This window comes from Saccopteryx bilineata, chromosome 1 (assembly GCF_036850765.1).
Source record: "Saccopteryx bilineata isolate mSacBil1 chromosome 1, mSacBil1_pri_phased_curated, whole genome shotgun sequence".
Taxonomy (NCBI): domain Eukaryota; kingdom Metazoa; phylum Chordata; class Mammalia; order Chiroptera; family Emballonuridae; genus Saccopteryx; species Saccopteryx bilineata.
The window spans coordinates 136,586,166-136,600,402 of NC_089490.1; the positions used below are offsets into that span (position 1 = coordinate 136,586,166).

Below are 14,237 nucleotides of genomic sequence, written 5' to 3' on the forward strand. Positions count from 1 at the left end.
CTCAAATCAACCACCAGTGAAGCCAGCAGGGTCTCCCAGGGAAATGGGCAGGCAGATCAACCCTGGCTTGAAGGTGAGGCCTTTGGTGGGTGATGGCCCCTCAGGATGGGGGGCGGGGCTTGGCTGGGTTGTCCCTTCCAGACAAGGCTAACCTGTAGCCCTGTCCCAAAGTGATTCTGGTGATTATATTTCTCAAGCGGGTGCAGATAGCCTCAGAGAATGCAGGTGGTACTTCGGACATTGACCCTCTTCTGCCCACCATTCGGGCAAGGCAGCAAGGCTGGCAGCACCCATACCAAGGAGCCCAGAGAGCACTAGCCCGGCCAGTGCCGGCAGAGACTGGGCAGCGTGGCTCCGGGCCACCTCCTGTGCCTCTGTGCCCACCCTCCCGCACCCCTCCTCCTCCCCCTCCCCAGGCTTCCAGTGAGAAACTCACCCTGTAGCATACTAGGGATCACCCCAGTAAAACAGCCTTCTTTACAAAAGGGACCAGGAAGAGCAGGGCCCTCAGGAAAAAGAAGACAGCTTCTTCAGCAGCTGGTAGGGCAGGGGGTGTTGAGGGAGGGGAAAGTAAGAAGAAAGAAAATACGTAAATTCTCCCACCCACTGGTAGGGAGAAGCCGGGGCAGGAAAGGACAGAAAAGAGGGGCAGCTACTTTATTTTGTGCAAGTATAAGTATTTATCAAACTCACGTGTCAGAAACTTGACATAGTGAATACCATTAGCCTATGGCCCACTCCTCTCCTAGATACTAATTTCCACAGCCCAACCTGCTTAACACCTGTTGCTCAAAGAGATCTGATGCAATGTCCACCTTCGGCTTGTGCAGAGCCTGTCCAGCAGGGGAAAGCAAGAGTATCCAGCAAAGGCTCAGAAGGTGAGGCTGCACTCACCCATGGCCCAACACAGAACCAGCCTCTGGCCTCACCCAGCGAGGAGGAAGGGGCCGCACCGCCCACCACTGCCCTCCCATGCCAACTTGCTATAGGCATGGCTCTGATGCGGAGGTGCCCACAGAGTCATGGGCAGGCTAAGAGCCAGCCAGCCCTCAGGCCTGGGAGTTGAGGGTTTGGGGCACTGAGTATCGCTGGCGGGCATGCTTCTCGCAATACAGCTCATCCCCCACCCAAAAGTGCCCCCGCATCTTCAGGTTCAGCCCACAGTCCGCACACGTGTAGCAACGTGGGTGGCGGTACCGCCCCTCTTGGATGCGCACGGCCTGGTTCCTGCAGGAGTGAGAGGGAAAGCCATTCATTAGCCTGGGGGTGGAAAACTGGAACATTAAAGCATCATGCCCCTAGAACCCAGGGCAGGACCTGGGAAGATCCCCAAATCTCAGACGTGACTCCCCAAGCCTGCCCTCAGGACTCTCACTTAACCCCAGCCTCCACCCCAAGAGCCCCTAATCCAAAAAGAGTCATTCCTTCGCACAAAAGGCAGGTGATCCACCCTGAATGTTCTGGATTGCTAACGGAGCTGCGGCTCTCACAGTGTGGTCCCAAGTGTCAGGGCCATCAGCACCTCATGAAGTGGGGACAAGCTGGACATGCAAATTCCAGGGCCAGGGCCCTCCTGCAGAGGGAGCTCGGAGGTTTAGGTCCAGGGATGTCCTAACAAGCCCCTGGGGCTCTGCTGCTGCTCTATGGGTCCGTGTAGCAGGGTGGGGAGTGTCCTATTCTGCAGACGAAACACTGAGGCCCAGGGAGCACAAGCATTTGCCTAGAGTGAGGCATCTGACCCTCCACACTGCACAGAAAAACATTTTCCGGGGCGGGGGTGCCTTTCAGTAATTTTCCAGAGTGTGGCTGCATCATAATGCCACCCACTGAGCAAAATGAACCCACCTCTGGAAAATTCATCCCTTTCCAACAGAGGGGCAGGAGGGGCAAAAGCAAGATTTTCCAGGAGGGAGCACCACGTATGGAGGCAGATCTCCAGAGGCTGAGAGATTACTGGAGAGAAATCAAAAGCAGTAGCACGTCTCCCTGCACTGGAGAGCGGGACAGAAACCGGGGAGGAGGGGAGACAGCAGGAAGAAGCCAGTGCAGGCTTTCTAAGAAGGCTGACAATGACCCATAGAATGTCTCAGGGCTCCACTCTGTCACTGCGCCCCTCCAGGGCCCCTGACTGGCTGTTCTAGGCAGGCCACCCCGGAAAGCACTGTGCCCTGCCCCCAGCCCGGCCCTGCAGGCCACCAACACTCACGCAATGCTGGTGCTGCACTTCTCACACGTGTGGAGCTTGGGTGGGGCAGCCAGGGCCCTGGAAGTGGGCAGGGAGGACTGAGGGCTCAGTGAGCTGGGCAGGAAGGCAGGTGTGCCACCTGGGAGGGGTGAGGGCAGACAGACACATCAGAGCTCTTCCACAGCTGCACAGCCAGGCAATATTTACATACGTACATTCCGCCTGCTACAACATGCTCTGCTCCAAGGACACTCCTGCTTAACAGGCGCACTGACAGGCAGGCCACTGGGGCAACGCTGGGCATGAGCATGGGGAAAGGAGGAAGAAAGTGATCGTGCCAGATCCTTGGCGGAGGTTGGGCAAGTGCAGGAAGCACACTCTAGGCTGAGCTTGCCCGAGCGAAGGCAGCAGGCTAGGGAGTGTTTGTGTTCAGTGTCTGGCCCAGCAGGCCCAGCAGACATTGCCCTCGCATAACCCAGTCATCATGGTATTAATGGACATTAATAATAGGCAGTAACTGCACCACAATACCTTCGTATAGTCTTTAAAGGGCTCTTCTGTGCATTATTGCATCTGAGCCTTGGACCATGCTCAACTGAAGCACAGATGTTATAGGGCAGGTACCATCTCCATTTGTAGCTGATGTGCCTAAACTCCAGTGGTGATGTCACCATTCAGCTGCACTCTCCTCACCCAGCTGCACCTCCCTGGCCCCCTCCAGGGGCCTGCCAAGGCCTCAGGGTCATGATAAACAAGAATGTCTCCAAACCTTCACACCACACCCCCTACCTCTGTGAACACCACTAGGAGGTGGACATCAGGGTTGTAACTAGCCATCAGGTTTGTGTGATTCTGCCACTCACATGCTTCGCCTGACTGTCCTGCCTTCTCACTTCCTGGTGCCACTGCCCAGGCCTGGCCCTCCCCATCTCTCCCCTGGACCAGGGCATGTCCTTCCACAGGACTTCAGAAGGAGCACCCAATTCCTTGGAAGCTGGGCAGGCCTGTCAGCCCCAATAAAGAGTTTCTTATTAATAGTCATGGGTCCTGACCATTGTTCATCTCCATGCTCTGCACACAAATGGCCCTTCAGTGGGCACAGTAAGTGTTTGACAAGAGCCCAGAGCATCTGGACTGCCCCCTGTGGCATCCCAGGCACTGCCTGGCACTACTGAACTGCCTTTGTGGGTGAGGCCTCTCCTCAGCCTGGCATGGGAGGCCTAACAGCCAGGACGTCATGTCCACGGCCATCCTCCCCGCTGCCAGGCCCGCTATGCTCGGCTCCCATACCCAAAGCCGTCCGCTGCCAGCCTCCACATTCCAGCGTCTCTGCCACCATCTGAGAGCCATTTGGTAAAGGTTTCATCTTTCTTCAAAGGCCACGTCAAATCCCTCTTCCTCCATGAAGCCCTTCCTGGAGACTCCAATGCCCACTCTGCTGTTTCCTTGGCACTTTCCTGATCCCAGCCTGGACCCCTGAGGGCGCCCCATAACCCTACCAGCCGGTAAGCACCTCCAGGGCAGGGCTGAGGTACCAGCGCCCCTTGGGGCCTGCTCCCGTGATGAGCACTTATGAGATGCTAGCTCAATCATGTGTCCACTCAGGGTTCAGGAGTGTCCTGGGGAATCTCCTCACCAGAAGCACCCCACCGCACCCCACCCCACCCCAGGGCTCACTTCTCTCTTCGGCCTCCAGGGCCTCCTGTAAGAGTCTGAAGGAGCTGGACTGCCGAGGGGGCGCCCGCGCCTCACGGTTCTCCTGCAGCATCTTGAAGACTTCGGAGTCGTCTCCCCGGAGCTGGCTTCCCCTTTCTGAGTCCACACTGTGAGGATGGGAGGCAGCCAGGAGTGAGGGTGCGTTCTGGATGTCAGGACAAGCGTGGGAGCCGGGAATGGGTGTCCCCGGGGAAAGGATTCTGGGGCCAGAGGAAAGCCGCCTCGGCTCAGAGAGGCGAGGACCCCCAATCCCTGTCTGGGAAGCCAGTCTTCCTCCTGTCCCTCCCAGCCCTCCAAGATCCCACGCCACCCTCCCCAACCCACTAGTACCTGAGTCGGGGGCTAGAGGCCCGGGGGCCTGGGGACGGCGGCAGCACCAGCACAGCAGAGTCGCCGGAGAGGCCGAGGCCAGCCTGCGGGGAGGAGAGGCACCAGGGGAGGAGTCAGCGCTGGAGCCTTCGGCCAGCTCACCCATCGGGCCGCCAAGGCCGGCTGTTCCCAGGCCCAACACCAGAGGGCTCTCAGCCCTCACTGAGCAGGAGCCCCTCTCCCTGCCCCCCTCCATGAACTGTCACCCAAACTTGCCCTGAGAACCAGGGCACCGGAGGACTGGCCCTGCCCGGTTCCGGAGGGGAGGGAGGCAGCACCCAGCTGTGGAGGTGTGAGGCTTCTGCCAGGGGACTGGGCGGGCGGGGCAGAATGAAGACCAGAGGGTGACAACCAGCTAGGTTCAGATGAAATGCAAATTCCTCTGTTATCTTAGGCTATGTGTTTGGAAAGATGTTGCATGTTGGGGCCTGGCGCCTCCAACTGAAAAGCAAAGAAGCCAACCCTTTTGCTGGGAGGAAAAGGTAGCAGAAAGGGAAAGCGGGGAGGGGCTGAGACCCCTCCGGGAGTCGAGGCTGGAGCCGCACAAGGGCCCTCTCTCCCACTCGTGCTGATACCCCGGGAGCACCAGGGTCTGAGCTGACCAGCCTTCCCTAGCTCCCCTGGGGAAACCTGGTCCTGCCCCTCACAGCCTTGGGGAGCCAGGCCGGCTCCGGGCCCCATGCCCGGCAACAGTGCCCTCCCTGGTGTGCACCGGCGTGTCCTGGGCTCCTACACCTGCTCTGCACTGGACATCTCGCCTTCCACCTCCTGTGGCTCTGCCTCCTGGCCTCCACACCCTCTTCCACTCTGCGCCTCCTCCATCTCAGCCCCTTGCAAAGGACAGCCCCAGAGACCAGCAGGCAGCATGGTGCTGAGGGCACAGAATCCCAAAAGTCAATTTCCTCCATTTTAAATTTCAAAGTCAGGAACAAATTGTAGGGTTAAATGAAAAAAACTGCATGCGTTCTCAAGCTAAAAGTGGAAACACCAGAGTCTTGAGAGGACAGCCCAAGACACCCCTGCCTCTGCCACCAGCCTGCACTCCTCCACTCTCAGGCCTTTGTGGGAAAAGTCCTACAGGTGAGAAGACTGAGGGTCAGAAGGGCGAAGCGGCAGGTGTCAGAGACAGGGCTGGGAGTCCACGCCCAGCTCCCGGCTGCCCAGCTCGTGCTGTGTGTGCAGCTGAAGGGTGGCGAGAAAACTGCTTCAAGAACAATGGCCAGCGCCAGCTAGTTCCTCAAGAATGATGTCCCATCTCGCTGTCCCAGACCAGCCAGCACTCGCCCTGCACGGGGGCACTGGCCAGTGGGGAGAAAGGGCTGAGATCTAGCCCAGGTTCCTTGGAAAGCCAAGTCTTCATGCCGGCCAGAGAGATGAGGACTTACTTCACACCTGCTCACCAAGGCTTTTGCCTCCCGGGATGGGGTAACCTCAAGTTTCCAGAGGGCACCACAAGGGTTGGTGGAGTCCTGCAGCTGCGTTCGGTGCAGCTTGGGCCGCCCAGGAGCCAGCAGCTAATCCACAGCCACAGCGGACGGGACGCGAGCTCATCTACAGTCACCTCGGCCCCTTCCTCCCGCCAGCCCAGCACACCCTGGTGGATTGGCACCCAGCACCCTCACTCAGAGCAACCTGCCTTTCTCCTCCCTCCTCTCCTCTCAGTCAGCTCGGGGCAGGGTACCTGCCTTCACAGAGGGGGACCTTTCATCTCCAAGTCCAGGCAACCTGCACATCTGACCATCAAGAGCCATCTGTGGCCAACACCCCTCAAAATGTGTTCTGAGGAATACAGGATGTTAATAAGGTGGCAGGGAAGAGAGGGGTGCAGGAGAATGAGTTTAGGAAATTAATAAAATTAAATGTGCTTCTCTCTCATAGGACTTCTTAGGGCCTTTAAGGTGCTAAAGCGCACAGTGACCCCCACAAGGGAGCTGTGGGGCCCTGTGACTCACTTCCCTTGTGGACCAGAATGCACGCTTGGGTGGGCTAGGGATTTCTGTTCTCCATCACCGCTTCCCCGAGCCTAGACGGGCACCTGATGTAGAGCAGCTGCTCAGGGAGCACTTGCTAAAGATCTGACGGGGGGGGGGCCCTCCAGTCAAAGAACAGGCCGAGGGGCGGGGGCTCATCAAGGTCACACAGTGGAGGTGAGACTAACCTTTTCCTGCCACCACCCAGCCAGGGCTCCTCTTTACGACTGGGCATTCGACCCCTGAGGGCTCCTTAAAACAGATAGGTGCCCCCCCCCAGCTCACCCTGTGTCTGTGTCTCACTTAGTAGGTCTAAGCTAGAGCCTGGGGATTTATATTTCTAACCCATTCCAAGACACTGCTGCTGGTTGGAGAGCTACTCCCTGCACCGCCCGACTGCCTCCCTTGCCTGGGTTGAGGACACCATAAGGAAGGAGGCCAGGATAGACTGGCCCTCTCCTGCCAAGCCCTAGGACAAGCCTGGACCACTGCTTTCCCTGTCCTGCTGTCAGCTTCCAATCTACATCCTGCCAGGCCCACCTACCGACCCTCCGCCGGAATGCCTGACAAAGTCGTCCTGGCTACCAGGTCCTCATTCATCTCTCCCTTCCGGAGAGCCTCCTGTTCTTATAATTAAGACCATACTATTTAGTGCAAACTAATTGTTTCAAAACTGTTTTGCATGTTTGTCTTATCTCCATAGCTACATTTAAAATTGTTTAAAGAAGGGGCCTCAAGGGATACATCTCTATACCCACATGCCTGGTGGCTCACCAGAGAGCCCCTACTGTGCAGCCCTGGAGGACCCTACCCCTTCCTTCTCCAGAGGCCTCAGTGTCTGGTGCCCTCCTCTAGCCACCCCCAAAGGCTCTGCTTTCTGAAATGCAGAATCAACAGGAGTTAAGTTTCCAGCAGCTGGGCCTCATCTTCTTCAACCCAAAGGTTGGACATGCCCCCCGCCAACTCTGCACCCAGCAGCTGTGGTCCCGAGCTTTTGGCTGTCTCACTGCCTCACTCCCTTGCCTCCCCACCCGGGCCCTTAGGGAGGAGGAATACCACCAAGGGGTGTTGGGCTGTCACTAGTGGAGAGTGGGACCTGGGGTGGGGGGCCCAGGGGAGGAAGGCTGGGGTGAGGCAGACGAGAGAGGGCCAAGTGCAACTTGATGCAGAACCACAGTCCTGCTGGTGGCTCCTGGGCTGAGCCAGGGAACAAGGAGAGGACGGGTGGTGGACTTGGGGCAGAGATGGAGCTGGAATGGGGAGGAATGTGTTCAAGGGATGCAGCCAGAGCCAAAAGGAACCATCCCAACAACAGCAGCAAAACTATGTCAGCCCCAGCCCAAGAGAAACACTCAAAAACGGAGGAAGCCAACAGGAAATGGCTTGGTGGCAGCGAGTGGGAGTGAGGACGCAGAAGGCCACCTGGGACCCACCGGGCAAGGCCAGGCCAGCCAATGTGACCCACGAGTAGACAGGATGGCCTCTTGGCTCAGGAGAGGGGAGTGTCCACTGCTAGGAGACGGAGACCCGCTGCTCGTGCACAGCCACCGCCTGCAGCCCCGTGGGCACCACTGCAACCAGTGGGCTGGGAGGCTGTCTCCTCTCCCGAGCACCCTCACCTGTCGGTGTCCGGGGTGGCCTCCGTAGGACAGGCGGTCAGCAGCTGTGAGTCCTGGGGTGTGTGCCAGGCTGTGGAAACTGAACCGAGAAAATGCATAGTGTGTGTGCCGAGCCCCCCACTCCAGACAGCCCCAGGAAAACACAGGGTATCCCCAAGGATGCCCCAAATACAAGCTGAGACTTTGAGAGGCCTGCCCTGGCCCTGGCGGCCAGGGTGCCCCCCAGCCCCGCACACTGACCTTCGGCCAATCACCACCTCTCCTGCAGGGGCATGTGGGCTGGTGGGGTGCTGGGTGAAGAAGGGGCTGCATGCCCGGGGGCTGAGGGAGGCTGGGCTGGAGCAGGAGGACTGCAGGGAGGACTGACTGTTAGTGTGTGTCCTCACTGAGCCCTGTGGAGACAAGGACCGTGAAGAGTGATTCACCCACCCTCCTGGGCCTTGTCCCTCAGGACTCCCCCTCACTTCAGGGTGCTGGGGCAGCCAGCGGAGGGCACCATCCTACCTGGAAACGTGTGGCCAGCGCCTCCATGGAGCTTTCCCCGTTGGTCTGCCCAGGAGAGGCAGCCCGGGACCTGAGGAGAGCACAGAGGAGGCCGCTGTGGCCAGGGTCCTGGAACCCTGCTTAGCTGGTGGGGCCGGAAGTTTCAGCTGTCCCCAACACCAGGTTCTCAAGACTAGTAAAGCATTCAGATAAGAGGTTGTTGACTTTTAACTTTGCCAGATTCAAGACCAACGACTATCATCAACCATTACCATTAATTACTAAAAGAAAGGACAGTTTAGCACCAAAAAAAAAAAAAAAAAAAAAGGAAGCACATAATTTTAGAAAGAAATTCCATGAATTCAATTTTATTAAAAATCACTTGATACTATCTCCCCCTTTTTTCTGGCATTTTATCCAGATCATCACTATCAGCATCCGTTTGTAGATCAATCTGGAGGGAGACTGCTGATTTCATAAATTAATCCTTTATCTTTCACCCACAGAGAAACTAAAACCCAGAGAGGGAAAGCAAGTTGCCCAAAGTCCTAAAGCCCAGTAATGGCTGGGCCCGCTGTCCACTGTCCCCAACCAGCGGCCTGTCCCTCACCAGCTCCACCACTGTGGCCAGAATGCCTTTGAGAGGGTCATTCCTGGTCCCTTCCACAGGCTTCTCCTCCACACAGCAAGGGTAAAGCGGTGCCCTTTCCCACCAGGAAGGCAGCGGCAGGACTCAGAGACCAGCTCCCCTCCAATCACCCCGCAGTCAGCTCCCCTGGGAAGCTCCTTCACCAGCCGTCCCAGGAGAGCCCAGCTGGAGCCCCGAAGGGGCCATTGGAGGGCTGAGAACTGGCTGAGAAAAAGCGCCTGCCCTGTCCCATCCCCACTACACCATTCCTGGATGTCTGGTCACTTCTCGAGAGGTCAGCGGGAACCTCAGACACCACATTCCACGCCAGCCTCAGCCTCCACTGGGAGGGTCTGGAGTCAGAGTGAGGGGAGCTGGGGCCGTGGCTCCAGCCCAGAGCACTGCTTCCTGCCACAGGGCTCCGACTGCCGAAGAGGCCGTGGGGGTGGGGAGGGTGCTGTTTAGGGAGGGTTGTGAGGGGCCTGGGGAAAAGGAAGAGACAGAAGGGGGAGGAAAGAGGCGTGGAAAAGAAAAAGAAAGAAAGAAGGGACAGGGAGGTTTGCCCTACACAACAGGGAGCTGGAGGCCTGGGGGTCCTCAGCCACATCCACCTCCCTGAGGGGCTGGGTCCCTCCGAGAGGGGCCTGAGAGAAATTATTGTATCAGCAGCTCCCTGCCCCTCCTCCGGCCCACTCTGCAGCCTCTTGTAGATTTTGGTCCCCTTCCCAGATGCCATGAGGTACTCCCCACCCTCCTCCTCTGGGTCCCATTCCTGCAAACACTATTGAGCCAGAGTGGCAAGAAGGAGTCACTGAAGAGGCGGGGGTTGCCAGAGCATGTCATGGGAGCGGCTTCTGTGGCACTGTGGGGCAGCAGGGCTGGGAGAGGGCACCCAGTCAGGGCCCAGGGAGAGCCCGCAGTGGGGGCCGTGACAGAGAGGCAGGAGGAACCTGACTCAGGTTCAAGGCCCGCCCAAAGGGCTCTCCTGGCTGAGGGAATCTCTCAGCATTCCTGCCCAGTGACTCACCAAGATGCCCCACCCTGGGGAGCCACCTGTCCCCCTCACCCCCATCCCCCAATCCAGACCTCCAGGCTGCAAACCCCCTAGCCAAAAACCAGCAGGACAGAGAGACAGTGGAGAAAAGGATGGAGGGGTTCTCTGAGGAGTGAGCCTCCTCACCTCCTTCTCCCAGCCCTCTCTGAACAAAGGTCATGCCCTCTTGGAGGCAGGGACCCTAAGGCACACCTTTACCCTCTTCAACCCACTTTATGCCCACACCCTGTACCCCACACACTTGGGAACCAGTCAAACTTGGGCATCCAGGTGGCTGATGCCAGCCTGCCCCGCCTGTGGCTACATGCCCAGCCAGGCACAGGGATACCCCTCAGCTCACTGTGCTTTAGGCCCCAGACCTCACAGATGAGCTGAAAGCACAGGGTGGGGGGTGGGAAGGGCCACCAGCAGGCGCAGAGGGTTGGCAGAGGGGAGAAGTGAGCTGGCAGGCCCAGCAGAGGTAGAGGGCCTACCGGTCCAGCTGCAGCCGCAGGGGTGAGGGGCTCTGGCGGATCTTGCTCTGGGCCTCTGCGTGAAGCATGCCCTGTGCATTCTCCCCATTGATGGCCACGATAATGTCGCCAGGCCGGAGGTCAGCAGCCTCAGCCTTGCCCTGCTCCGTTACCTGCAGGGGATGAGGAGCAGGTAATCTGAGGTAGCCCTGCTCAGACACTGGTGATACTCAGGTAGGGAGACACAAGACGGGATTTCCCTGTATCCTACTCAAGAAACACAGAAGCTGGTTTGAACCAGGCTGATCTGTGTCCCCCTTAAACCCTTTGAGCAGTACGAAAGTTCATGTATGTCCTCGTGCCTCCTGACCATCCAGAGTACAATCGTACATGTGTGAGGCAACATTAAAAAAAGGCAAATGTATATTCTTCTTGTTTCCATAAATTGGTTATCAAACAAACAGGATTTTAAGTTAATAAAACTGGAACTGGAACTAATTTCATTTTTTGAAAAAAAACTCACTCCCAGAGGTCAGTGAGCATGAAGAAAACTCACTCCTCAAAGTTAATACCTCTCTCCGTGCCCTTGGATGCCTGTCCCCCAACCAGCCAACGCCTCTGAAGCAGGAGCGCCCCCCCCCAGCACTGACATTCTATGGGGGCCTCCCAAAGCACATGTGATGGCAGAATCTCAGAAACTGTGCTTGGAAACACTTTTGGATAGAGAGCCCTGCCAGTGCAATCGCCCCGGGCGGGGGCTGCCAGCTCACAGCCCCTGCGGGAACACACCAGGCCTGGGCCGCACGTGGGGAACTGCTGTGAACTCGGGGCGCCTATTCTTAAACCACCCAACCCGCTGTCAGCAGGTATGGGGTGGTGACCAGTCAGCCCCTTACTTGGCCCAGCAGCCTTTCACTGCCCAGAAGCCTACTCCTGGCCTGGCTACCACATCCCCATGGCAATGGGGACCCAGCCCTCCCGGGGGCCCAACATGCCCAGAAGCAGACCTCTGGTTCCAGAACAAAAAAAGACATGTGTCTGTGGGACAAGGTAAACAGAGCAGATCCTGACTATGGAGGTGCAGCTTAATGGCTTGAAACTAGCCCTTACCTTGGTCACCATAATGGGCGTGTGAAAATCCCTGCCACCAGTGATTCGGAAGCCCCAGGGTGCAGGCCCCACAACATCCACAGTCAGCGCCATACCTGAGGAAAAGAGGGTGGAGAAGTGGACCCCAACCCCCAGGGGCAGCCTAAGGCGGAGGAGAGAGGCACAAGGGAGGAGAGGGGATGACAGGTGCAGGGAGCAGCCAGTCAGGGCCTGGGGGTGGGAGGAGAGGAAGTGACCAACTCCTTCCCTCACCCCCCAGTTTCACTTCTCCCCACCCTGGGAAGCCGTGACTGAGTTCCCCTTCACTGGGCTCAGCGGAGTGGCGCCCTGGGCAGACTGTCAGTGCCAGAGGGGGGCTTGCTGGAGAACTGGCCGGCAGGGCTGGCAGGTGGGTGGAAGATGGCAGCATTTCCTCCTCTCCCCTCCTCCACTATCAGGGCTAAGTCCCCTAGAGCTTGTTTCCTGTCCCCAAAACCGAACCCACAAGGTACTTCCTCCCGCTCTGGGGGAGGGCAGCACTGTGGGAACAGAGTGACAGCAAGGAAGCGGGTGATGCCACCAGCCTGTTTGAGGTAAGGCCACGGTCTTCAGAGGGGCCTCCCAGCCCTTGGCAATGTGGTCCAGCTAGGCAAGCCTGGGCTTCCCATCTCCCCCAGGGGCCCAATACCCTCTGAACAGCCCAAAAGAAGGATAGGCTCATCTGCCAAGCTGGGCAGCCCTGGCGCTGGTCAGCACCGTGAGCTGGCTGATGCTGCCTGGGCCCTGGGGCCACAGGCCTCCCATCCACTGCCCCCACCTCTGGGCAGAGCCATTGTAGGATTTCTGGAGCCTCTAGGTCTGGAGTCAGGAGCTAACCCAGGCAGAAAGCTGCAGTGCCAGACTGGGGCACCACCCTGCCCAGCACCCACGCTGGAGCTGCCCCTGGGGAGGAGGCCCAGAGACTGCAAGTGCTGCTCAAATCCATCCCTGGCGCCGGGGCTGCCTCCCTGCGTTCAGGAGCTTGTGGAGCGCACACCCAGGCCACTGGGGCTGTGTGCCCTCGTCCTGGTCCTGTAGGTTCCCCTTTGCCCAGACCAGGTCTCTGTCCCTCCCAAGGCCCCCAGGCCTCCAGGGGCCCAGGGGCCCAGGCCAGTGCGGGTCTCTAGAACGCCTTCGAGTCTCGGACCTTTGAGCCGGCCAGTGGACTCCGCGCCGGGCGCAGCCCGGAGGTGCCCAGCCCGTCTGCCCGGCTCTCCCAGTTCCGGCGCCCTCTGTGCTCCGAGACCAAAGTACTAGCGCGCAAGGGGCTGGAGGAGGAGCGCCCGGGACTGGAAAGCCCAGCCGGCGGGGGGCGCGATCCGAGAGGAGAGGATGCGGAGAGGGGCGGAGGGCGCGGACGGCGCGAGGGAGGGCGGAGCCCGCAGCAGCCGGGGAGCCGCCGGGGGCGCTGACGGCGCGCAGGTGGGCGAGTTCACCCGGACCCCGCTCACCTGTCGGGCTTGGCAGCCGAGTCCCAGAGGCGAAGGAGGGAGGCGAAGAGACGCCGCGGCCGCCGACGCCTCCTGCCCGACTCTGGGGAGAGACGCCCGGGGCTGCGGGACCTGCCTCCGCCCATGTGATCTCGGGGCCGCCCCTGCAGGGAAGCCGCCGCCTCCACGCCGCCCAGCCCTCGTGCTGCTGTCTGGTCCTAGCCCCGCTGGAGAGGGGCGGTGACTCTCTCTAAAGTACCCCAGAAGCCGCGGCCGTCCTCCCCGGGGTGCCCCGTCCTCCTAGCTGCCCCCTGAGCACGGGGGAAATGTTCTGGGGGCGGCGGCGAGCCCCACTTCGCGAACGGCAGGTTTCTCCCCGGCGACTGCCCCGCTCACCTTCAGAGGGGCTCTCGAGCACACCCCGAGGGCCAGGGCTGGGGAGCTGGCCCGGTCTGTCTGCGGTCCGCCCGGCCCGTTCGCCGGCTCCAAGCTCCCACACTAGCGCAGACGCAGCCTGAGCCCGACAGCCACAGATCCCAAACTGGGCCGCCCTCCGAGGCCAGCGCACTCAAGGAGCAGTGACATAAAGCTCCCCAGCTGGAGGCACCTGGCAAGCCTGCTCCACTCTGGGAAACTTGCCAGGTCCAGGAGGAGATGAAGAAACTCCGGATGGAGGTCACCGGTCACCGGGCACCCACCTGGGCTATACATGCGGCTGCTCAGCTCCCTCTTCTGAGCTGAAGGTGCCTTTTCCATTCTCGGCTGCCCTCACTCTCGTCCTGCCTGGGACTGGCCGGCCCCAACACCCCACTGGCCCTTGGCCCCCAGGCCCCAGCCCTCTGCCAATAAACTTGAACCCAGGCCCCAGGGATCAGGAGAGCCCCCCAGGCACCAGCTCAGAACCATCTGGCAAATGGTTCCTGAGCGTCATACCTAGCACCCCCGCCCTGGGGACCTCAGGGCCCACCAGAGCTGGCTCCATCTCCCATTGGTCTCCACTTTGCGTTCTGACAAGCTGGCCCGTTTTCAGGGGAGCAAGGGGGGGCACACCTGTGGGCACAACTGTAACTTGTCAGCCTCAGGTAGTCATTCCCTCCCAGTACCATTTACAAGGAATGCCTTCACCACCCCTCCCCCACGTTGCCCCCCCACCTACGCCCTGGGTCTTCGCCTCCCTGCACAATTGCCCAGCTCTCTCCAGCC

At 59.4% G+C, this 14,237-nt stretch overlaps 1 protein-coding gene across 6 annotated transcripts; it reads right to left on the reverse strand.

Annotated features, from left to right (window-relative positions):
- Nucleotides 1–638: 638 nt before the first annotated feature.
- Nucleotides 639–13,583, reverse strand: PDLIM2 (PDZ and LIM domain 2). Of its 6 annotated transcripts, none has more exons than XM_066267581.1 (10): nucleotides 13,431–13,583; nucleotides 11,587–11,681; nucleotides 10,498–10,649; nucleotides 8,364–8,433; nucleotides 8,100–8,251; nucleotides 7,860–7,938; nucleotides 4,232–4,314; nucleotides 3,863–4,008; nucleotides 2,207–2,324; nucleotides 639–1,227 (listed from the first exon to the last, which is right to left on the reverse strand). In XM_066267581.1, the coding sequence occupies exons 2-10, from the start codon at nucleotides 11,677–11,679 to the stop codon at nucleotides 1,050–1,052; spliced, it is 1,071 nt and encodes a 356-aa protein (XP_066123678.1). In that variant the 5' UTR covers nucleotides 11,680–11,681; nucleotides 13,431–13,583; the 3' UTR covers nucleotides 639–1,049. The 6 variants fall into 6 exon arrangements, with proteins under 6 accessions (XP_066123678.1, XP_066123657.1, XP_066123667.1 ...); XM_066267560.1 differs by lacking the exon at nucleotides 13,431–13,583 and adding an exon at nucleotides 13,056–13,184; XM_066267570.1 differs by lacking the exon at nucleotides 13,431–13,583 and adding an exon at nucleotides 12,752–12,891.
- Between the last annotated feature and the right edge of the window lie 654 nt (nucleotides 13,584–14,237).

Excerpts from the sequence above, each read along its gene's own strand:
- PDLIM2 (XM_066267530.1), bottom strand. The coding sequence starts at position 12,550 with ATGGATTTGAGCAGCACTTGCAGTCTCTGGGCCTCCTCCCCAGGGGCA. Across the intron at positions 10,650-11,586 it reads CGCCCATTATGGTGACCAAG|GTAACGGAGCAGGGCAAGGC; the intron begins GTAAGGGCTAGT and ends CATCCCCTGCAG. Across the intron at positions 8,252-8,363 it reads CGCTGGCCACACGTTTCCAG|GGCTCAGTGAGGACACACAC; the intron begins GTAGGATGGTGC and ends TTGTCTCCACAG.